Source organism: the organism of the source record quoted next, unplaced genomic scaffold, assembly GCF_019419815.1.
Source record: "Pyrus x bretschneideri cultivar Hongxiangsu unplaced genomic scaffold, Pyrus_bretschneideri_v1 Contig51, whole genome shotgun sequence".
NCBI classification, from domain to species: domain Eukaryota; kingdom Viridiplantae; phylum Streptophyta; class Magnoliopsida; order Rosales; family Rosaceae; genus Pyrus; species Pyrus x bretschneideri.
This window is the reverse complement of record NW_025999789.1, coordinates 2,052,563-2,075,851: the sequence shown is the minus strand read 5'-3', so window position 1 is coordinate 2,075,851 and position 23,289 is coordinate 2,052,563. Positions and strand designations below refer to the sequence as shown.

The 23,289-nt window shown below is 35.3% G+C and overlaps 2 protein-coding genes across 4 annotated transcripts in view; both read right to left on the bottom strand.

Annotated features, from left to right (window-relative positions):
- Positions 1 to 1,418: 1,418 nt before the first annotated feature.
- LOC125470689 (putative disease resistance RPP13-like protein 1) lies at positions 1,419 to 7,583 on the bottom strand. Of its 3 annotated transcripts, XM_048570062.1 has the most exons (5): positions 7,466 to 7,557; positions 7,193 to 7,243; positions 6,437 to 6,566; positions 2,146 to 6,341; positions 1,419 to 2,038 (listed from the first exon to the last, which is right to left on the bottom strand). In XM_048570062.1, exon 4 carries the CDS (start codon positions 6,267 to 6,269, stop codon positions 2,160 to 2,162), a length of 4,110 nt encoding a protein of 1,369 aa, XP_048426019.1. In that variant the 5' UTR covers positions 6,270 to 6,341; positions 6,437 to 6,566; positions 7,193 to 7,243; positions 7,466 to 7,557; the 3' UTR covers positions 1,419 to 2,038; positions 2,146 to 2,159. The 3 variants fall into 3 exon arrangements, with proteins under 3 accessions (XP_048426019.1, XP_048426021.1, XP_048426020.1); XM_048570064.1 differs by having other exon boundaries at positions 1,419 to 6,341; positions 7,193 to 7,321; positions 7,466 to 7,583; XM_048570063.1 differs by having other exon boundaries at positions 1,419 to 6,341.
- LOC103964898 (putative disease resistance protein At3g14460) overlaps positions 1,419 to 23,289 on the bottom strand; it is a 30,234-nt gene continuing 8,363 nt past the window's right edge. The window contains exon 7 of the transcript XR_007253012.1: positions 1,419 to 1,996. The gene's annotated coding sequence lies outside the window, so the exon portion shown is untranslated. The remainder of the gene's footprint in view (positions 1,997 to 23,289) is intronic.

The following is a 23,289-nucleotide window of genomic DNA, read 5'->3' as shown; positions in this document are numbered from 1 at the left end:
TTGAAACACAACTATTTAGACAACATAAATCCATTTTTCACAAAGCACTTGGCCGACCACATAAGAACTCTAACCTTCCCTGACCACATAATAACCCAGTTAAAAGAAATCTATTTAGCCCTCAATGAAATCCTTGTTTTGGGCAAGGCAATAACAACAACACCTCTCCATCCAGCTAGTTTATGCATTCAAAGTCGGGATGAAGATCGTACACATACATACAGAACCATACAAACACATGACCATGAAATCTTAGGAAGTACGCGATGCCATTAATATACTAAGCATTAAAAGTAAATACAGAAAGTCATAAACACCATCAGGAAGCAATTTGTATCTTCGCCACTCAAACAACGAATGATAATAAAAAAACAACAATACCTTTTATTCTATTACAATTCGAGCATCCAACCTGAAACCAATTGGCAACGGGTGGAGATGCCCGAGATCATTCAAACTATTTACGTAACACTTCAATTCTCGACATGGGATTCACACTCTTGAAACAATACCTGCTCCAAGAAGCAATATACTCTCAAAAATTTCAACTTGCTAATTTTGTAATAAACACAAAGAAAACTTGTCATTTTCTCACTAACCGTTTTCTGTTCATTTTCATTTTCACTATATTCCTAATTAAACAAAACTATAAATCAAACCGAAAAACTATAATCTGCTCCTTTGACGAATCCAAATTTTGCATCATGTATATGCATTTACTTTAAGAATGATAAAAACATAAAAATTAAAACTAAAAACATGAATTTTGCTAAGAAATTAATATAAAACCAATGCATCTGAGAGAATTACAATCAAGTCAATACAAATTAACGAATAAATCTAAATGAATTAGAGTTCAATCCAATCAGAAACACAGCAAATAAGCATCACAAAGATTAAATTTAAACAAAAACCAAATAAAGCCATACAAAAGATTAAGAATTTATATTCGGATTGAAGAAAGAGATTACGTACCGACATGAATTCGGTCAAAGAAGAAAGAACTTTTTTATTTTCCGGGAAAATGAAATGACTCGGAAGGCAGAGAGAGAGAGAGAGACGTTAGGCCAGAAATGGGCCTAAATTGTATTGTGAAATCTGGGAAAGAATATGAGGCTTTAACGGTTTTTGTTTCGGGATGAACGACGTTATTTTGCTGACGGGAACGGAAAGATGATTCGTATCGCCGTTAAGTCGGCGTCAGCCCTGACGTGGTTTGTGCGTTTGGAATAAAATTGAGAGTCCAATAAAAAAAATGAAAAATTGCAGAGACACAATCCTACATTTAATCCATGAATAAAATCGAACCAGTTTTTTCACAAATTCACTTTTTAGTACTGATGTATTACTACCCTCTATTTTCCTTAGAACTCAATTAAAACGCATAATCGTCACCAATGAATAGTGCACTTTTTGAATAAGTGACGAAAGCTTGGTATAACGATTTGATTTACCAAAATTCGTTGGCACATATTTTCTACTTTCAGGAAGACAAGACGTAGTAAAGGAAGTCATTTAGCGGTCATCATTCCACATCGGGAAACTAATTCCCACGTCAAAAAGTGGTCAAGTCAGTATACCGAAACTAACGCAACTTTTTGAGAATCTAATCATCATTTAAAGACTAGAGACAACACAACTTCAACAACGAGCCCCTTGCATTTCCATTTCTTTATTGATTGCTTATTCTCGATGCATTAAATAAAATGCAATACTAGCTCATAAGTCAAAATTTGCTAAAATAAAATAAAAGATCAGGTTTAAGTGGCCTGGTTAAAATCTTGCTGGGAAAAAACTGAATGGGAAAAACTCCATACTTAGGAGAAAAGGTAGCACATTTATAAAGTTATAATACAAATCAGTCAAAAGGGACCAAGCAAACATAGCAATTGTTTACCCAAAAAAAAAAAAAAAAAAGAAAAAAGAAAAAGAAAAAAAGCAAATATAGGAATCCATGAGAATAAACGTTGGCCGAGAAATATCCAAGTTGTCGCCAATTGAAGGCCTCCCAAAGCAGCGACTCCTCAACCCCCAAAACCTTGACCCAAACCAAATATTGTGGATTACTTTACTTTACAAGAATAAACATGATTATTAATAATAATAATAATATTAATATTAAAACATTCCTCGAGAAAATGATACCTGGACCATCAGCTTCATATCTGCCTGCCATCTATCCCTATGCAAGGGATGTGGGATATTTTGTGCCAGTAGCGTCCTTTTCCTGGTTGGCATCTCTCTTCTAGCACTGGACACCCATCGATCCAAAGTTGCGTAAGTGAAGGAGGCAGACCCTCCTCTGGAATGGATGCTAGCTTTGGACAATTCCAGAGATCCAGAGATTGAAGGGAGGTGAGGAATTGAAAGCCCTTGCTGCTCAGTTTCTTCAGATTCGGGAAGCCAATTATTCTGAGTAGAGTGAGAGATTTGGGGAAGAGCGTCTCCATCCGTACCATGTCGGGTGGAAACGACACCGTATCCGGGTCTTCTTCACCATCGATTTCAAGAGAGGTGAGTCTGTGCAACCCCCACAATTCCAACTCCCACAATGACTTACAGCTCTTGACCTTCCAAATTACAAGATATGTTAGGTTGGGAGGAAAAGTCAAACCTTCACAGTAGTCGATCCTCAATGCCTCAAGAGAGTTGAGATTGTGCAGGTCTTCGGGCAACGCCTCCAATTTCTCGCATTTGGAGATCTCCATCTTTCTCAGGTTGGAGGGTCTTCTCCCCCCACTCAGTCTCGGGATGGAAACAAGACTTCCACAGCACCTAATAATTAGAGTTTGAAGATTGCTGAGGTGGCATAAGCCATCCGGTAAGGATTTCAGATTTTGGCAATTCCAGATAACAATATATTCAAGGCAGTGATTGGTGTTGTCGCTGAAGAACCCGTTCGGTGCTATTAAACCCAGTCGTTCACATTCCTCCTCATCTACTAGTGATTTCAAACTTTTGCAATTTTCTATAAATATTCTTCTGAGATTTTGGGGAATATGGAATTTTGCAAAATATATCAACGAATGGCACTCTCTAATGTCGATGTCTTTAAGAGAAGGTGGCAGACCAACATCTGGAAAAGAAACTAGAGATGAACATTCGTATATGCGAAGCTCTTGAAGAGACGACAACTGATTTAACCCTTTTGGTAGCTTCAAAAGATTTTCGCACTTTTTTAACCGCAGAAATTCAAGCTTGCACTCCAATATTTGCAATTGCAGCAAATCCTCTGCTTCTTCTCCTAATTCTTCAACTAGACGAGAGTTGTCTTCAATTTCCAAACGGCCAAGACTAGTCAACCGCTGTAATAATCTACCCTCATTCTTCCATGATGACGTCAGCTTCTCACATCCATTGATCTTCAAATCTCTAACCTTCTTTAATCCCTTCCTGAACAATTCCCCTGTTTCCAGAGACTTCACCTCCGAAATGTTTGAAAGGCACAAGGACTCTAATAACTCAAACTCAACCTTAGCATCTGTATGTGTCAACACTTTGCAACCGTCAATGTTTATTTGACAAAGTTGTTTGTAGTTGGCAATCGAAACCACCAATTCCTCACATTTAACAATTTCAAGTTTGGCCAACAAATCGAGGTTCTCTGGCAGGTTACCTTCCAACTTAGAACATTTTATTATTGAAAGCCTTTTCAGGCAAGGGAAAACACCACTTCCGTGATCCAGTTGGAAAGGAAGCCACACCTTCCAATGGTGCATATCCACAAACTCAAGAATCTCTAACAGCGGAAAAGCCAAGACACACTCGCCATAAAACTCAGCACCAACACTTTCCACTGCATTCATTCCTCTAATATAAAGCTCTTTGAGATGAGGCAATTGTCCGAGAGGTGGCAACGATAAACAATTGTTACATTCCTCTAAGCGCACAATCACCATATTAGAGAACAAAGGACCTCCAACCCATGATGAAAATTCCTCTCCGGTATAACTCTTGATGGTGAGCTCCTTGAGATTTGTATGAGGCTGTAACATGTCAAGCACAGCGGATTCAGTTTCTTCTGTGTCGCTTAAATAAGACCATTTTAGGACCAACGAATCAAGCCTATCCTTGCATTTCAAGTTGGCCCTCCTGGCATCCTCAACATCAGTCACATTCTCCAATTTTGAGAGGCACAATGTCCCTTGGAGATGCAATAGGGGCCCTATCTCTCTTATCCCTGACTGATCATTACCTTCGTTCGCCACAAAAAGAGGCAGTGATTGTAGATTCGTCAATCGACCTAGTTGGGAAGGCATTCCTTCCAACGAAGATGCACCTGAGTTGTTGAGATGGCGCAACTTAATTAGATTGCTCAAGTCCGCAGGCAATGACTTCAATTTATAACAACGTTCCAATATCAATGTTTGCAAGTAGTAAAGAGTGCTTATTGATTTGGGCAAACTAGATATCAATGTGTAGGATAGGTCAAGATACTGTAACAACCTCAAATCACCGATTGACTTTGGCAGCTCAGTTATTTTGTAGCCATTGAAAGAGAGCACTCGTAAGTATTGCAACTCTGGTAATAACTCAAAAGTAACCTTACGAGACAAATTTTTGTTCCATCCCCAGGAATCTGAAAGTGAAAGTGGCAGGAATGTTCGCAAACGTTCAGCTTTTGGAAAGTCCTCAAATCTCATAACTCCATCAAATTGACCAGCAATGAAAGACGAATGGCGAGCCTTTCGAAAGCAAGTGCTTTGCAAGTTATCACCTTGCTTATCTTCCAATCTAAAACATATTTCACCTGCTGCCCATCGTGCTAAATCATTAACGAGGTCATGCATTACATATCGTGAATTGTTTTTGCTTGATTCTTGAAACAGCGACCTTGCTAATAGCTCTCGAAAGTAGTCGCGGCCCAAATCCTCCATTTGTTTATTGTCGTCATGTTTTTGTTGAATCAAACCCTCTGCCATCCACAAAAGGACGAGCTGCTTCTCCCCAAATTCATAGTCATTTGGAAGTATTGAGCAATAGGCAAAACACCTCTTCAAATGTGATGGAAGATAGTGATAGCTCAACTTTAGTACGGGGAGAAGGCTACTGTTATCTGCGAGATTCCATAGTTTGTTGTCCAATATTTCTCCCCACTCATCTGTTTCTTTGCAACGTAAAAGACCACCGAGTGTCCTCGCAGCTAGTGGTAAGCCACAACATTTTTCAACAATTTTTGTCCGAATTAACTCATAATTTACTGGTTTTCCACTATTAGCTTCTAGGAATGCATGTCGCTCAAATATTTCCAAACAATCATCATCTGCCATACATTCCAAATTATGAACTTCAGTGGCTCCCATAATCTTTGCAACATTCACATCACGGGTTGTCACAATTATCTTGCTTCCTCCTGCTCCGACGCCAAAAGGGGATCGAAGTCTTGTCCAGAGATCGTGTAGATCATAGTCGCCTTTGTTCCAGATATCATCTAACACGATTAAAAACTTTTTTCCTCTTAATTGCTCACTCAAATCATGCTGAATTTTACTAAACTCCTCCATTTGAACAGGTCGGGATGTGATGGATTCAAGAATTGCCTTTGTCACTCGCACCACATCGAAGTCATCGGACACTGATATCCAGACCTTGAGCTCAAACTCCTTCATGGCATCATCTTCGTTGTTGAATACAAGTTGAGCAAGTGTCGTCTTCCCAACTCCGGCCATGCCAACTATAGCAACTATACCAAAATTGACAGCACCTGCATGCTCGTATTTTCTTGACAACAATTCAATAATCCTCCCCTTGTCACCATCTCTTCCAACAAGAAGCTTTTCATCTAACACGCCAGAACTTGGTAGACTTCGTGATTCCTTAGCAGACGTCCCAATATCTTTCAAGCCAAACTTATCCTTCCGTTCAGATATGTCTTGCAACCGCTCCGTAATCTTCTTCATTTCGGAGTTCATATCCCAATTGAATTTAATTTTGAAAAGTGAGTTCCGCACCTTGTTGCTTGTGCAGGCTTGATCACGTCCCTCTATCATGCACTTCAACATTTGGGTGGCAAATTTGTCCAACATGTCTTCGACATCATAAGCCAGATCTCTGAGATCATCGAGCCACAGTTTTACAGCATCCTCAGTGAGTTGTTTTTCCTCGGCGTCGCTGAGCACCCCTCCTATTGCAGTTAACACGGCCCTCCACTTGTCCAGCTTCTTTGTGACGCCCCGGAAGTTTTCAAGGTAGTTGAGAATCTCGTGGGAGGTCAACCTGTTGAGCAGCACCTTTAGAAACGCCGCAAGAAAAACCTCTCCCAGTGCCATTTTAAGAGTGAAGGGCACTCCAAGAAATCAAAGAAATAGCGAAACGTTCTTGAGCAATATTGAGGTGCAGAACTGTACAGATTAAGTGAACAAAAACTGAATAAAAAGTGGTTCAAATAAAATGAAAAACAACTAATGTATTATTCAAATAAATAATAAGAACTTACACGGAAGTTCAAATCTAACTCTGCTTGTGATCAACAAATACAGACTCAACGAAGGGAAGATCAACAGTCAAAGACGTAGTTCCTTGGAAATTTGGAAGCTTGACCCGTTGAGACTCAGAAATAGTCACAACTGCACAAATTAAAATGATGAGAACTAATTATTGATGCCTGCGCAATTATATACAAATTTATAGTAAAAGTGAAATAATCAATTAATGGACTCCTAGTGAGCATTTCTAGAGGTGACAATTTGGGACTAGAGATGGCAACGGGACAGATTCAGATCAAGGTTGCCAACATCATAACCGTCTCGCGAGGTATAGTCCTTAATATAGTACTACCAAATAATCTAATAACTTGATATATTGTATGTTCCAATAAAAATAAAACATAAAAAACTTGATATTGCATGGTAAAGCACAATAAAGCACACCATATAATATTATTTCATAGGAAAATGTTAAGAAGATCACATATTTTTGTGTCACATTTATGTACCATTTGATGTGGCAAGTGAGGCATACATGTCACGTTAGTTTATGAATTTATCTCACTGGATGTTGATTGTGTCTATCACTCACCATATGAGATGGTACACTAATATAGTATAATTATGTGATTTTTCTAGCATTACTCTTTAAATAATAAAGCACAATAAAACATACCATATATGATTGCAAAAATCATATATTAGTATACATTATTTTTCCTAAATTTTAACATGTTGAACAAATAAATGGGCAGTTTTGGGATTACCTTGCAATCCTACGTTTCAAGACTCGAACTTGCACGAATATTGGACATGATCTGTAGCAAGAAGCAGTTTCATGGGAGTCAATCCGGTCATGAGGGCACTTGTTTGCACTTATGATCAACAAATGCAGACTGAGCGATGGAATAATTAATTAAGCATACAAACTTGAAGAAAAATGAAATAATTAATTAAGCATACAAACTTGAAGAAAAATGAAATAAATAATTAATTAATAAGTAATGGATTTGGCATGTATAGTTGCAAGAGGAACTTACTGCGTTGGAGTTTTCAGATGATGATGAAGATGAAGGGACTTGTTTCCATAGATCGTTAAAATCAACAGATCTAGACCACTTTGGAGCTCTTCAATTTGCTACGATAATTAGGTGTTGAAGGACTATAACGAAGTCGTCTCCTTTCTGCCCAAAAGGAAAGTTAGATTCTTCTTTTTCCTGTCTTTATTTTTCGTGGGGTCATATTGTTTTATCATTTTGATTGCTTTCTCATCTCCATTGTCCTACACGGATATATTTTATTTTTTATTTGAAGAAAATTATAGTAAGGGTTCCTTAACTTTAACTTAATTAGAGTAATAATCTCTTAACTAAAATTCATAACCATCAGTCTCTTAATTATTTCAAATATGCAACTATGGTCATTTTAGTCAACACCGCTAAAATTTTCATCAAAATAAGTCACGTGCCACGCACGTGAGGCCGAGTCAAAGAGTAAATATGGAAAATTAAATGAGAAAATTGTAGAAATGGTTTCTCAACTTTAATCTAATTGGACCAATAGTCTCTCAATTTTAACACAATTGTAGCAATGTTTCTTTCAACATGATTTGTTTTGACAAAAGTTATGACGAAGTTGGCGAAAATGATCATAGCTACATGTTTTGAGGAATTAAGAGACTAATGATCATGAATTTTTAGTTGAAAAATCATTACTACAATTTTCCTCTATCCTTTATACGGTCGATTTTGGAGATAGGCGAACCAAACATGAAACTTAGGGTGGAAAGGTGACTCGTAAACAACTGAGCGGTAAAAGACACTGAAACAACTTGAGCCACACAAGACAAAGAAGAAGAAAATGCTCCTGTCGACACCAGATTTACCGAAGTTACCATGTATTATGCTTTACCATCTTGTAGTTAAACTACTTGATTACTCACAGAGCCATATTTTATTATGATCAATTTGAAGATGAAGAGCAAGTTTTATTGGCATATAATTAATGAACATCTAGATGTTTAAGGAAACGAGAGCAAAATTTTCATAAAGTGAAAGTACTAGCTTGTTATGTTAATTTTGAAGATTAAGTGAGACGAATTAAACTCGATGGAACTGAATCAGTGATAAGTAATTTTAGACTTGTGTCTTTGCCATGAGAAATCTGCTTTTCACTAATTAGTCTCCCAGCAACTTGACCTTTCCACTATCTGAAAGTTGAAAAATGCAGGAACCGGAACATTCTAGGAAAGTAGAAAAATTAAGTTAACGCGATGTATGTGGAGAGAAATTTAAACACAAAATTATATTGTTAACCCATGATGTCAGCTGAAAAATGCAGGAACTGGAACATTCTAGGAAAGTAGAAAAAATTAAGTTAACGCGATGCATATGGAGAGAAACTCAAACACAAAATTATATTGTTAACCCATGACGTCCCAACATGTATTTGGTCATTCCCTAAATATGATCATTGCATGCTGAGAGCTCTATCCAATGGTTTACAGAAGATACCATATTCGCCGTTGATTTATTTTTAGGAGTTATACAATTTAGGATTTAGTGAAACAGGTAATTTAAAAGGAATTTGAGGTTTTGTAGATTAGAGACCTTCAAGTTGCTATGATAATTAGGTGTTGACTTGAAAGACTCTAACAAGTCTTCCTCTTTCGACAGATGAAGATTCTTTTCAGATCTTTTTTGTGAGCAATCTGAGGTTTAATTCATTGTTTTCGTTCATAATATATCGTACGGTCAATTTTTATCAGATATTATTTGTGTTTATTTTTAAATAAAAAAAATTCAAAATACGGATGACAGATAAGCAGATCTGATGAAGTGATTTTGGAAATGAGGACATGCTCCCCACCATTGAATTTAACTTTAATGAAATTGTGTGGTTGAGATTGTGTGACCTGTGTTTTAATCTCAACCACACAATTTCATTAAAATCAATCTAACGGTGGGGAGCGTGTCCCCATTTTTGCTATGATAAGTCCTCCTCATTGCGACCAGAAAGAAAGCTGTACTTTCCACTTTTTTCTCTATCTTCATTGTCATGGGGTCATAATTTTTTAATTGGATCCCCTCCAGAGCAAATAGTGGGGGTCCTCATGACCAACTAATACGGACCGTTGAATTTCGATCCATCGGTTACAAACAAATGATTCCTTTAAAAATTATGATAATTGTAGTTTTTGGATCGAAATCTAACGACCCCTGCTAGTGAGTCATGAGGATCCCCACCATTTGCTCAAGAGGGGATCCAATTCCTATAATTTTTTGCCTTTTGCTTTTATTTTTTCTCTATCTGGTTTGGATTGGTTTCTAGGAGTGCTTTTATTGTTTTAATTATAAGAAAACTTCTTACAAGTTATGAGAATTGGATAATTTGTATTGATTTGAATTATTATTTTTATTTTGACAAAATAAAAAAGAATTATTGTTTTTATTGTGATTTTGTAAATTCAGGTTATTCAATAATCATAACATTTAATACTACATAACATTAAAGTGAAACTCTTAGGAGTGTGCAGCTTTCTACAAGCAAGAAATACTTGTAAATTTTTCAAAAGAGAAATTATAACAATGGTCCCTCAATTTTTATCCAATTGAATTAATGGTATTTCAAATAAAAATCATGACTATTGTTTCCTTAACTCTTTAAAACGTGCAGTTATGGTCATTTTCATCAACTTCGTTAGAACTTCCTTCAAAATGAGTTACATGTCGCACACATGAGGATGAATCGAGGGACAAAAATGAAAAACTAAATGAGAAAAATTATAGCAATGGTCCCTCAATTGTAATTCAATTGGAGAAATGATCATTTAACTTTAATCAATTGGATCAATGGTCCCTAAACTTCAACCCAACTATAGTGATAGTCTTTTCAACATAACTCATTTGACGAAATTCTGACAGAGTTAATGAAAATCATCATAGCTGCACGTTTTAATGAGTTAAAGAATCAATATTTATAACTTTTTAATTAATAAACTATTACTCAAATTAAGTTAAAATTAAAAGATTATTGATATAATTTTTTCTTTTCAAAATGTAATAAAAACGGCTTTTGTCCTGAGCCACACAATACAAAGCGCAAGAAAACAAAAGTGAGAATTTGGCAGACCAGGAAAACGCATGGCAATTGGCAAACCCCAGGGCTGTTTATCCTGCCGACACCAGATTTTACCAAAGTTACCCAACACGCGTCCTGCTTCAACTTTACCATCATTTAATTTGTGTAATAATTTATAAAACGGGAAATTGAGCAAGATTTTCATGGAGGAGTGAAAGTACTGTAAGCAGGTGGATTGTTTTGAGATAAAGTATTTCTCTTCAAATCACTATAAAATAGAATAGATTAGATATTTTTTGATATTTTTTTTTGTAGAACCTCGATAGTACATTGATATGAAAAAAGAAATTACATTTAATCAAGAGATGATTTAAACATTACTCTTAAAAAAAATAAAAAATAAAAAATAAAAGAATAGAAGACCAAATTCCTCTAAAATAAAATCTAAGTAAAAACGTTTTAAACGAAAAAATTTTTAAAGGAATTTTACCCAAAAAAAAAAAAATCAAAAGAATTAGGCTCTTCTGTCAACATTCCACCAACAGCACATGTTAGAAAAGCTGCAATTCCATTAACCCAAAGCTGCAACTAGCACATGCACATGCTAGAAAAGTTAAAAAAGTTGTATTCTTTCTATGAGAATCACTTATCTGATTCGTCATTGTCTCATTATTTCAAACAAGTAGCTGCAACTAGCACATGCACATGCTAGAAAAGTTTAAAACGTTGTATTCTTTCTATGAGAATCAGTTATCTGATTCGTCATTGTCTCATTATTTCAAATAAGTAACACAATAACGTGTGAAAAGAAATTTAACATCAAATAAAAAAAAATTTAGTCAAACTGATATTATCTAGTCTAAAATGTAACGACCATTAAGATTTTTCAAAAATAGCAAACTAGATTTTAATATCTGAATAAGATGAAAGTTAAAAAAATGTCTTATACAAGATTAAAAATTAATTTTAGTCCCTAGACTCTATTTAATGCCAGCATATGTATTCAATATTTCTTTTTTTATTTCTAATTTTATGAATTTAAATTTTATGAAAATATTATACATTTTAATGCTCATTATGGTCGGCATCTTATATAAGAAAATATTTTCGTAGAGATTTTTCAGTACACTTATGTTTTTGCATATTTTTTTATCTGCCACTAGTTCATAAAAATATATTTAGGTACGAACATTTCGGTACAATGGGTTAGTATAATATGTTTAGGTACGAACATTTCGTTACACTAGTTTAGTATAATATATTTAGGTACCAACATTTCGGTACATTAGTTTAGTATCATATAATTAGGTACAGAGTTTTGGTACACTTATGTTTTTACATATTTTCTTATTTGTCACTAATTCACTATAATATATTTAGGTACGGGCATTTTGGTACACTAATTTAGTAAAATATATTATGATATGGATGTTTAGGTACACTAATTGAAGAAAGTTAAATAAAATTGTATAATAATAAATTTAAAATTTAATGTAATAACATTAAATAAGTTATCTATTAAATATAAAAACTTTGACAAAAACAAATTCTATTAAATATAAAAACAAAAATATAATATGAATTTGAATTAAGTACACATTAAGGGTCTAAAATCAATAATTAATTTAACACCAGATTTTTTTTTTTTTAAATTTTAATCTTCTTAAAGGATAAAAATTCAAAAACCCTTTTCAAAAATCAATGACACCAGGTAATATGAAATCAGATTGCTCGAATAATATTAGGGCAATTAGTCAAAAAGGGGCAAAAAGAGGGCAAAAATCTGTGAAAGTCATATTGCCCTTCGTTAGTCAAAAAGAGGGCAAAAATGCAGCAATTACGCAACACAACACAAAGGACAAGAAAGCAAAGTTGATGATTTGGCAGACACCCCAGGCCTCTTTATTCTGCCGACACCAATCTATCGTTTGGTATGCAGACAGGACGGGACGGAACGAAACGGGACGGGACAGGACGGGACATGACGGAATGGAACGGAGCGGGAGCAGAGATGCCCTCGGATGGAAACAAGGAGGAAAAAGAAGGAGACGGAGAGGTTATAATTTTGTGTTCCACGGATGTGGAACGAGTCGTTCCAGGGGGCTGAGGTGAAACGAAAATTTACCCAAAACTCGTCCCGTGGAACAGCTTGTTCCACCCGTTTTAGGCGCACCAAACGTGGGACGGAACGTCTTGTCCCACTCTGTTCCGTCCCGTCCCACGTACCAAACGGTACCCAAAGTCACCATGCGTCTTTCTTCAGCTCTACCATCGTTCATTCACAACCATCTGGGTCAACCTTTTTTTGGCGGGTTCGAGAAGACTGGGACATAACACAATCACAGTCTGCTAGAGACGTTCTGTTGGTGGCTAGATCGCGTGATATCAAGAAGGGTTTGATTGAAGGAGACTCGAAGATTGTCATTGTGATGAGGGAAAAGTGTTGCATTTCTTGGCGTATTAGTGCAATTGTTGAAGATATCAAATGATTAACCGTTTCATTTGATTTTATAAGCTGGAAGCATATTTTTAGGAAAGCAAATTTTGTAGTGGATGGCATCACCTTACCTTATATGGGCATGTGTTAAATAACTTTCATGTTTGGATTTGTTGCGTTCCTTCTGCACCTACTAGTGCCTTGTTGTTCGACTCAAATATATAAAAAAAATTAGAAAAATTTATATGATGTTTTGAATAACTCACTTATGTGTCTACCCTAAAGTGTAATGGTCATGAAAAATTTTCATATAACGAGTAAACCGTTAATATGATATCACATTGCTTGAATAATATAAGGACAATTAGTCACAATAGACTATTGATCGAATAATACAATGACAATTATCACAGTAGATACCTTTTGACAAATTGTGACACTTTTCATTACACTTTTGAATATTGCTTTTGCACTCTGCGAGAGTTCATAGCGCCCTTCCTTGATCAGAAAGAGGGCAGAAATGCAGCAATGACCTAACAACACCCAATGGGCAATTTTTTTGAACTTCGAGTTTACCAAATCGGTTTGTGAAATTTGAGCTTACCCAATTGACAATTTTTGAACTTGAACTTGCCCAATTGGAAATTTGTCAACTTTGAGCTTACCCAATTGAAAATTTTAAAACTTTTCATCTTACCCAGTTGGTGATTTGTATCAGAAAGATTTCAGACTATGCATCATGTCTATGATGCTGTTTCCGTCCTCTTGGACATGAGGTTTTTATAGGAGTTAGGCCGGCCACATGTAGAATTTGATCTAACATGCGTTGACGTGTGATTAACCAAAATGAATTATTCGTAAGATAAATGATGAAAAAATCATCTCAAAGATATAATTTATTATCTCAAAGATCACTTTTGAAAATCAACAAATCCAAATTCCAAACGACAAAGACTTTAAAGCTCTTCAATAATTCAATTTGCTATGACGAGTCTTCCTCTTTGTGACCACAAAGAAAGTTTTGCTTCTCTCTCTCTCTCTCTCTCTCTCTCTCTCTCTCTCTCTCTCTCTCTCTCTCTCTTCATTGTCATGGGGTCATATAATGATTTTCCCTTTTATTTTTGTTTTTATTTTATTTTTTGTTTTTATCTTTTATTTATCTTTTATTTTTTTAGCTTTAAGTGCAAGAGTGGAAGCTCTTTGAACAAATTGAGTTGTAGTCTTTTGCGGCATGGATTACATTGATTTTTTTTTTCGTGTGTAGAGATAGCCACTATCTGATTTGAATTGGCTTCCATGCTACTAGCATTACAAGTTATGAGCATTGGATGATTTGTATTTATTTGAATTATTATTTTTATTGTGGTTTCGTAAATTCAAATTATTCAACACTCGAAAATTGAAACTATAGCTGTCCGAGTTGGCAGCTAAAACGGGTTTCTAAAATTTTATTCTCGAGAGTGACTTACTTCAGATCATTTTCCCGTTGAATGATCATGTTATGGATTTGTCCCTTGTTGGTCCAATCATAAAGGATGTCGAGCAGTTAATGCGGATGATAGCTGAAATATCTGCTTCCCATGCCTGCCGCCAAGCTAACTCAGTTTCTCGCAGATTAGCTAGATTTTCCTTCGTTCAAGAGATGCTTGTACTTGGTTTTACAATCCACCGGTGATCATCTGTGATCTATTGGAGGAGGACCTCTTCATTCCTTGTACTTCCTAGCTTTGCCTAGTTTTTTTAAATGAAATATATTGCTCTTTTATAAAAATAAAAATACTCGTAATATTTAATATCATGTAACACCAAGGTGAAACTTTTAGAATTCTCTTGCCTCTTATTTCTCTCTCATTCCCTCCCCTCTTTAATATTTTGTTTTTTTGTCTTCCTGTCTCTATAAAAAATAAATACAAGATATTATTGTGGCTTAATTGTAACCATTCAAATAAGAAGAAAGCAAAAAGAAAAAAAATTAAAGAGGAAGAGAATCCTCCTCCAATAAAAAAAAAAAAAACGCTTTTGTCCTGAGCCACACAACACAAAGCGCGAGAAACCAAAGTTGATAATTTTGCAGACCAGGAAAACGCATGGCGATAGCCAAAGTTACCACCAGCCCTGCTTCAGCTTTACCATTGTTTAGCCATAAGGGCTGTAACTAATCTCCACACTTTAGCTTGTGTAATAAGTCAAAACAGTTTTATTTTATAGTAATCATTTGAAGTCTTGAAGATGAAGATAAAGGTTTTATTAGCAGATCTTGAATATATAGATGTTTAAAATGGAGTGATAGTATTACAAGCGGTGAATGGCCTTTCTTTTCAAACCACTGCAGCTTATTTTTAATGAAAAATCATATTTATACCTTTTTCTGGTACTATTCACTATACTTTTAAAAAGAGTTTTTCATTAAAACAGAAGTTTTTTTGAATTTTTCGTTAATTTTCCTTAGAATATAAGGAATGTTTGTATTTTTGTCATTTTAGTTGGAATAGAATCTTCTCCGGATTTTCTTTGTGGGGTTCCGGATAATCAATTAATCGTGTTTGATGATCAATTAATTATGTCCGTTCATCGTACATCGTGCGGTTAAAAATCATTTAAAATTTTTAGTTTAAAATTGAATATAAATAGTACCTAACGAAAACATGCTGCACGATGTATGATGAATGGACACGATTGATTGATCTTCGAATTCCCACAAAGAGGATCCGGAGAGGATCCTTGTCTATTTGAGTTATCTAGAGAATGCCACATGTCTTGTTATTAGTGGCGGTTGAGATTTGTATAAGGTTGTTATGAGTTGTGCGAGTATAAATAGTAAGAGCGCCTTCTAATAATTAACTGAACAAAAATAGAAAGATTCAGGTGCAAGATTCACTTTCGCTCTATATACCTTTCGATCTCTCTCTCTAGCTCCATAGCTTGGGTTAATTACACAAAAATCCTCTGAAGTTTATCAAGTTGTTAATCTTGTCACGTTTGATACATTACACTAATATTCTCTTACATTTTAATTCACTTTCATATAACCTCTTAAGTCAAAATTCTGCTAATAAATTGATAACTTTATCCTTATAACTAATTAATTAAATAATAATAAAATTTATTAAAAAGGAAAATATTAAAAAAAAATAAATTAAAAACTTAAAAAATCGAAAGGGAAAAACCCTAAACCATCCCAATTCCAAGCCGTGCCGTTCTTCCTCCCCACCGTATCACCTTCGCCACGTTCATCCCCTTCCTCTCGCCCGCCCCACCCTCTCGAAAAAGGGCTATTCTTTGTTCTCTGTATAACTGCACCATACACATGGTCCAGAACATAATGTAGTATTTCCAGATTCATAGTCACCATTTTTTAGAGAAACCCAGAAATTCAAACACCAAAATTTTCACCGAAGTTGGGTTTTTTGATCAATTTGAACAAAACCCAGATGAGATTCTATGCAAACTTTGAGAAACAAAGAAGAACCCAAAATCCAGAATGTCGGGGAAAAAAAAAAAAGATTTGGGAATTTTATCATCTAAACTCATCTCTCAACACTTCCCATTCCCCAGCGCATTCCCACCCAACCATCCCAACCCAATCTAGATTAGTCCCACTCCCTCCTGACCATACCCAACTGAAACCTTACACACCCATCTCGGATTGTGGGTCCAGAATACATGGGTTGCTTTTCATGGCCATGGCAGCGCTGGAACTCTCCGGTGCCAACAGCAGTGCAGAGTTTTCCATAGTGGAATGATCAATCGTTGGCTTTTTCTTTCTTGATTAATACATGACTTGTGCTTGGTGTAGGAGTTGAAGGATTTGGGCAGCGGGCAGGCATGGCGAGAATGGTGGTGGTGTGAATTAGTCAGAGAAAGAAAGAGGGAAGGAGAAGTTTTTAATTTATTTTTAATGTTTAATTAATTTTTTTTTTCCAATATATTTCTTTATTATTTAATTAGTTAGTTATAAGGGTAAATTTATCAATTTAATAACAAAACTTTGACTGAAAGGGTTATATGAAAGTGAATTAAAACGTAAAGGAGTGTTAGTGTAATATTTCAAATGTAAGGGGAGTTTTGTGAAACCTCAATTAACTTCAAGGGATGTTTGTGTAATTAACCCTCCATTGCTAAGTTTCTTCATTTCAGTTGCGTTCAAATTATTTTCGTTCCCATAATTAGTTTAGTCTAGATTAGCTATCGTTTATCATTTTTTTTTGTGTTTTTGTAAACTTCACTAATACAAGAAAATTTTATGATATGAAAAAAAAAGGTTACACCTAATTAGAGTGTAACATAAATCTTATTTCTCCAAAAAAAATTACACCAAAAAAAAAAAACATAAGACCAAAATCCTCTAAAACAAATCCTGAAAAGTAAAAATTTACAAAACAACTTTGGACCAAAAAAAACAAAAAAAAAAACTTACAAAACAAAAAAAGTTCATAAAAACTTAGGTTGGTCATTGTGTCAGTATTCCACCAACAGCATTTGCTAAAAATGTTGCAATTCCACTATTCCAAAGTTGCAATGGCACTTTTCCCCATCACAATCCAAGGACGGCAATTCCACGAACCGCACATGGAAAAGTTACAAAGTTGTATTTTTTACCAAGAAAATCACTTATCTAGTTAGTTACTGTTCTAAATAAACAACACAATAACGTGTAAAGAAAAATTTAACATCGAATAAAAAATATTAGAAAACTTGATATTATGTTTTGGATGATTCATTCATGTGTTTAGTCTGAAGTGTAATAGCGATGAAGAATTTTCATAGAGCGAGTACACCGTCACTATGATATTACATTGCTTGAAATGAAATTACCACGATATACATGCTTTGGCAAATTGTTGCACTTTTGATTGCACTTTTTAAAAGTTCCTCTCTTGATTATCTGTAAAAAATTAATATTGTCTTTCATTAATCAGAAGGGGGCAAAAAACACAACAACGCTCTAACGACAAACAATGGGCAATTTTGAACATTGAGCTTACCCAATTGGCAATTTGTGAAACATGAGCTTACTCAATTGACAATTTTTGAACATTGAGCTTACCCGATTGGCAATTTGTGAAATATGAGCTTCACCCAATTGAAAATTTTGAAACTTTGAGCTTACCCAGTAAATGATTTGTATCAGAAAGTTTTCAGACCATGCATCTGGCGTGAATATAGCTTAATTGTAGGATCCATACAATGAATCCAAAGTTTTTGTGTGCCTGTACAGTTCTTCTAGTAAAAGATAACGAAGACTTGCTCAAAACACTATTTTTCAAGTTGATATCAAAGCGGCTTCGGAAGAACACCATCTCTCCCCTAAAAAAAACCCTCGCTGCACTCCTGAATCAGTGCTACAAGGGCTTGAACGAAACTACTTATCTCACCCATCAAATCATATCTACACCACCACAAAACCTTCCATCACCAATGCACGTATTCTATCTCACAAAATCCCAATAGTTCTTAATGGGAGATGGTGACACCGAATCTTCGTACGCTAAGCCTGGAAATTCTGAAGCTTAAGCCATGGTGGCCCAAAATCGGTCTAATCAAAACCGATCCTCTAAAAAACAGCAGGACAGAGGAAGAAATACTAATGGTGCTGACAAGTCCATCTACAAATATGATCATTGCGGAGAAAATGGTCACACCAAAACCCAATGCTTTGAACTCATGAGGTTTCCATAATAGTTGTGTAGAAAAAGGTATGTAGGCTTAAAAAATATATTTGTTATTGATACGTGAATGTGGAAAAAAATGGAAGAGAATGCTTTTTTTCTCATTATCTTTCTCTACAAGATTACAAGGATATATATACATGATACAAGTGTGTAGGTAGGACAAGGTAGTCGTCCTAGTGTGTAGGTAGGACAAGGTAGGATGGCTGTAGGACGACTTGACGGCTGTAGGACGGCTAGTGTGTAGGTAGGACAAGGTAGGACGGCTTGACGGCTGTAGGACGGCTAGTGAATAATATTATATACAATTACACAAGGACTCCAACCATATTCCTTATTTGTCTAACACTCCCCCTCAAGTTGGAGAGTGGATGTCAAGAACTCCCAACTTGCGTAACATACCCGAAAACTTTTCTTTCCCAAGAGGTTTGGTAAACAAGTCTGCCAACTGTTGTGCCGTACCCACATGCTTGGTCTCTATTGTGCCATCTACAATCTTATCTCGTATAAAGTGACAATCCATCTCAATGTGACGAGTTCGTTCATGAAAAACAGGATTGGCAGCTATATGTAACGCTGCTTGATTATCACAAAATAAAATGGAAGGACCATCCAAAGGAATGTTCAAATCCTTCAACAAAAAACGAAGCCAAACTATCTCGCAACAAGCACCTGCCATGGCCCTATATTCCGTCTCTGCTGAAGAGAGCGAAACAGTTTTCTGTCGTTTCGTCCGCCAAGAAATTAAAGAACCGCCCAAGATCATTCAAACTATTTACGTAACACTTAAACAGTAAAAGAGAATGATAGCAAATCAGCTTTTCCCCTTCTCTTTTTTTCAGCGACAAGAAGATATTTCATAAAAAAATAAAGATTACTGAGAACAGAACGGAACGCAAAGGTTATTGACGGACGCGTAAACTCTGTTTATTTTTACTTTTTGGGAGTGAAGTTTCAGCATTTAAGAGAATGAATTAAATAAATAAAAATTAAAGAAATCCAGTTGTCTAATAACCATTGGTTCGGAACACCAACTGGCAGAGGTGAGCTGGAGTTCCCGATATCTTGAAAAATTTCTCCTACCAAACAGCCACTCCTCAACCCCCAAAACCTTGACCCAAACCAAATATTGTGGATTACTTTACTTTACAAGAATAAACATGATTAATAATAATATTAATATTAATATTAAAACATTCCCAGCAAGTAATTCTAGATTTATGTCCTGCCGTGTGAATTTGCTTTTTACTAATAAGTTTCCCAGCAAATTGACTTTTTCACTACCCAAAAGCTGAAAATGCACGAACCCGAAAATGCTAGAAAAGTACAAAAACTAAGTTAACACAATGTAAGTGGAGAGAAACTTAAACATAAATTGTATTGTTAACCCATGGTGTTTTGATGAGACCCCTACTTGTGTCTAATCATTCCCTAAATATGGTCATTGCCTGTTGAGAGCTCTACTAGATGATTTACAGAAAATATCATATTCGCCATTGATATATTTGAAGGAGTTATACAATTTAGGATTTAATAAAGGGGTGTGATATCCACACATATCTTTTTACTTCTCACACACTTTTTTTAATTTTCAACCGTCAGATGACATGAAATGAAGTAGATCAAATGACAGAAGTTAACAAGAGGTGTGTGAAAAGTAAAAATAGATGTATGGACATCACACCCCTTTAATAAAACAGGTTGTTTAAATGGAATTTGAGTTTTTGTTGACTACTTTACGGATCAATTTGCTATGAGAATTAGGTGTTGACTTGAAAGACTATAACAAGTCTTCCTCTTTCGACGACAACTACTTCAGAACTCTTCAATTGCTATGACGATTACGTGTTGAATATAACAAGCCTTCATCTTTCTGCCCATAAAGAAAGTTAGAATCCTCTTTTTTTCTCTATCCTTAATTTTCGCGGGGTAATATTGTTCTCTTTTTTATCGTTTTCTTATCGCTAATGTCCTACACAGTTATGTGAACGATTTTGGGGGAATCAAACATGAAACTTCGGGTGGAAAGGTGACTGCTGGTAAACAACTAAGCTACATTCCCTTTCAACACCAATGATATTATTTTGTGACGGTGTTTGGTTCAGTTTTTTGTAGGCCATTGTAGATAATATAGAGAATCAATTTAAAACAGTAAAAGACACTTAAACAACCTAAGCCACACAACACCAAGAAGAACATGATCCTGCTGACACCAGATTTACCAAAGTTATCGTGGATTATGCTTTAGCATTTTGGAGTTATACTACTTAATTAGTCACAGAGCTATATTAATTTATGATCCATTTGAAGATGAAGAGCAATTATTATTAGCATATAATTAACGAACATCTAGATGTTTAAGAAAGGAAACAAGTCAAACAACATTAAGCAAGATTTTCATGAAGTGAAATTACTAGCTTATTATGACAATTTGGTAGATTAAGAGAGACCAATTAAGCTCGGTAAACTGAATTAGTGACAAGAAATTTTAGACTTATGTCTTTGTCATGTGAATCTGCTACCAACTTCACCTTTCCACTATCCAAAAACTGAAAATGCACCTAAACATGCTAAGAAAGTAAAAAAACAAAGTTAATGCGATGTATGTGGAGAGAAACTTAAACGCGAAAATTGTATTGTTCACCCATGATGTTATAATGCCGCCTCAACATGTGTCTAGTCATTCTCTAAATATAATCACTGCATGCCGAGAGCTCTAATGGATGGTTTATAGAAGATAGCAAAAAGGGAATTTGAGTTCTTGTAGTCTATAGGTCATATCGAACCATTCTCCCTTGGGAATGATTGGAAATTCTAGCCTACAGTCCTCATCAAAATCTTGGTTATTTATCATAATGCAAATAGTAATGCTCCTCCCTGGGCTCATGTATGCGAACACAATGCAGTACAAGGAGGTTCGTCGAAACCTGGTTATTAAGATTGATTGTAAGGGTGACGTGGTTGCTAATACAGTTGGGTGGCCGGAAAACGTGGCAATCATATGATTATTTTGAATTATGGTAGTATTTTAGTTGATTTTTTTATTGGTACCTAAACTAAAAGTTATGTTACTTAAATTAATAGTTGTATTGAAATTGGTATTTAAAAGATCCCCAAACACTTAAGTTTTTTTTTTTCAATGTATTCTTTAATAAAAGGCGAAAAAATAATTTAGTATAAATTATTTATTAAAAAATGCGAAGGACTAGTTCGCCATTATTTTAATTGCTCTGCAACTCTTATTTTAGTGCCAAACCAGCATGCAAGGATTGCAGAGGAAGAGGATAAAAAATTCTTTGGCAAAAAAGAAAAGAAAAACGTACACATTGTTCTTGCTGCTTTCAGTTGAACACAAAATTTACAGTAATAAACTACTAGTCTCTACTAAAATTTTATTATTTTGATAGACTATAGGAGCAAAAATTATTGTAAAAGTCTCATGATGAGAGAGACATAAATCTTATGAGCTAAAAAATTGAGATATGAAATTTTCTTCTCGTCCTATTTGGCACGAAAATATCACAAACAATTTCAAAGAAACTCATTGAAAGAACTGTATATATCCATGAACATTGGCAACATGTTGTGATAAGCAACTTCTTCTTGGACTGTAAGTTAGCAGACAAACTGAAGGAAAAATGTTCATCTGTAGCTAGCATCCAGCAATGTTAGAATATCACAAGGCATCCCGGAGAAAATCCCGAGTACACGCGACGTTTTTTTCTAGTCGAGGCTCGAAGTACAAGTACTAGCATTTCACTGAGCTCAACATTGTAATGAAAAAACACGAGAATATACAAACATAAAGCAACCAGCACACCATGTCACCATGGAGCTAACATCCTACGAAAAATGATAGAAAATAGATATCAGACAGAGAGGAAGAAGCTCAGAAAAAGGCAATTGAAACACAACTATTTAGACAACATAATAACCCAGTTAAAAGAAATCTATTTAGCCGTCAATGAAATCCTTGAGGAAATTTGTATATTCCCCATAAACACCATCAGGAAGCAATTTGTATATTCGCCACTCAAACAACGAACGAAAATAAAAAAACCAACAATACCTTTTATTCTATTACAATTCGAGCATCCAACCCGAAACCAATTGGCAACGGGCGGAGACGCCCGAGATCATTCAAACTATTTACGTAACACTTCAATTCTCAACATGGGATTCACACTCTCGAAACAATACCTGCTCCAAGAAGCTAACATCCTATGAAAAATGATAGAAAATAGATATCAGACAGAAAGGAAGAAGCTCAGAAAAGGCAATTGAAACACAACTATTTAGACAACATAAATCCATTTTTCACAAAGCACTTGGCCGACCACATAAGAACTCTAACCTTCCCCGACCACATAATAACCCAGTTAAAAGAAATCCATTTAGCCCTCAATGAAATCCTTGTTTTGGGCAAGGCAATAACAACAAAACCTCACCATCCAGCTAGTTCATGCATTCAAAGTCGGGATGAAGATCGCACACATACATACAGAACCATACAAACACATGACCATGAAATCTTAGGAAGTACACGATGCCATTAATATACTAAGCCATTAAAAGTAAATACAGTAACCAGTCATAAACACCATCGGGAAGCAATTTGTATATTCCCCACTCAAACAACGAACGATAATAAAAAAACAACAATACCTTTTATTCTATT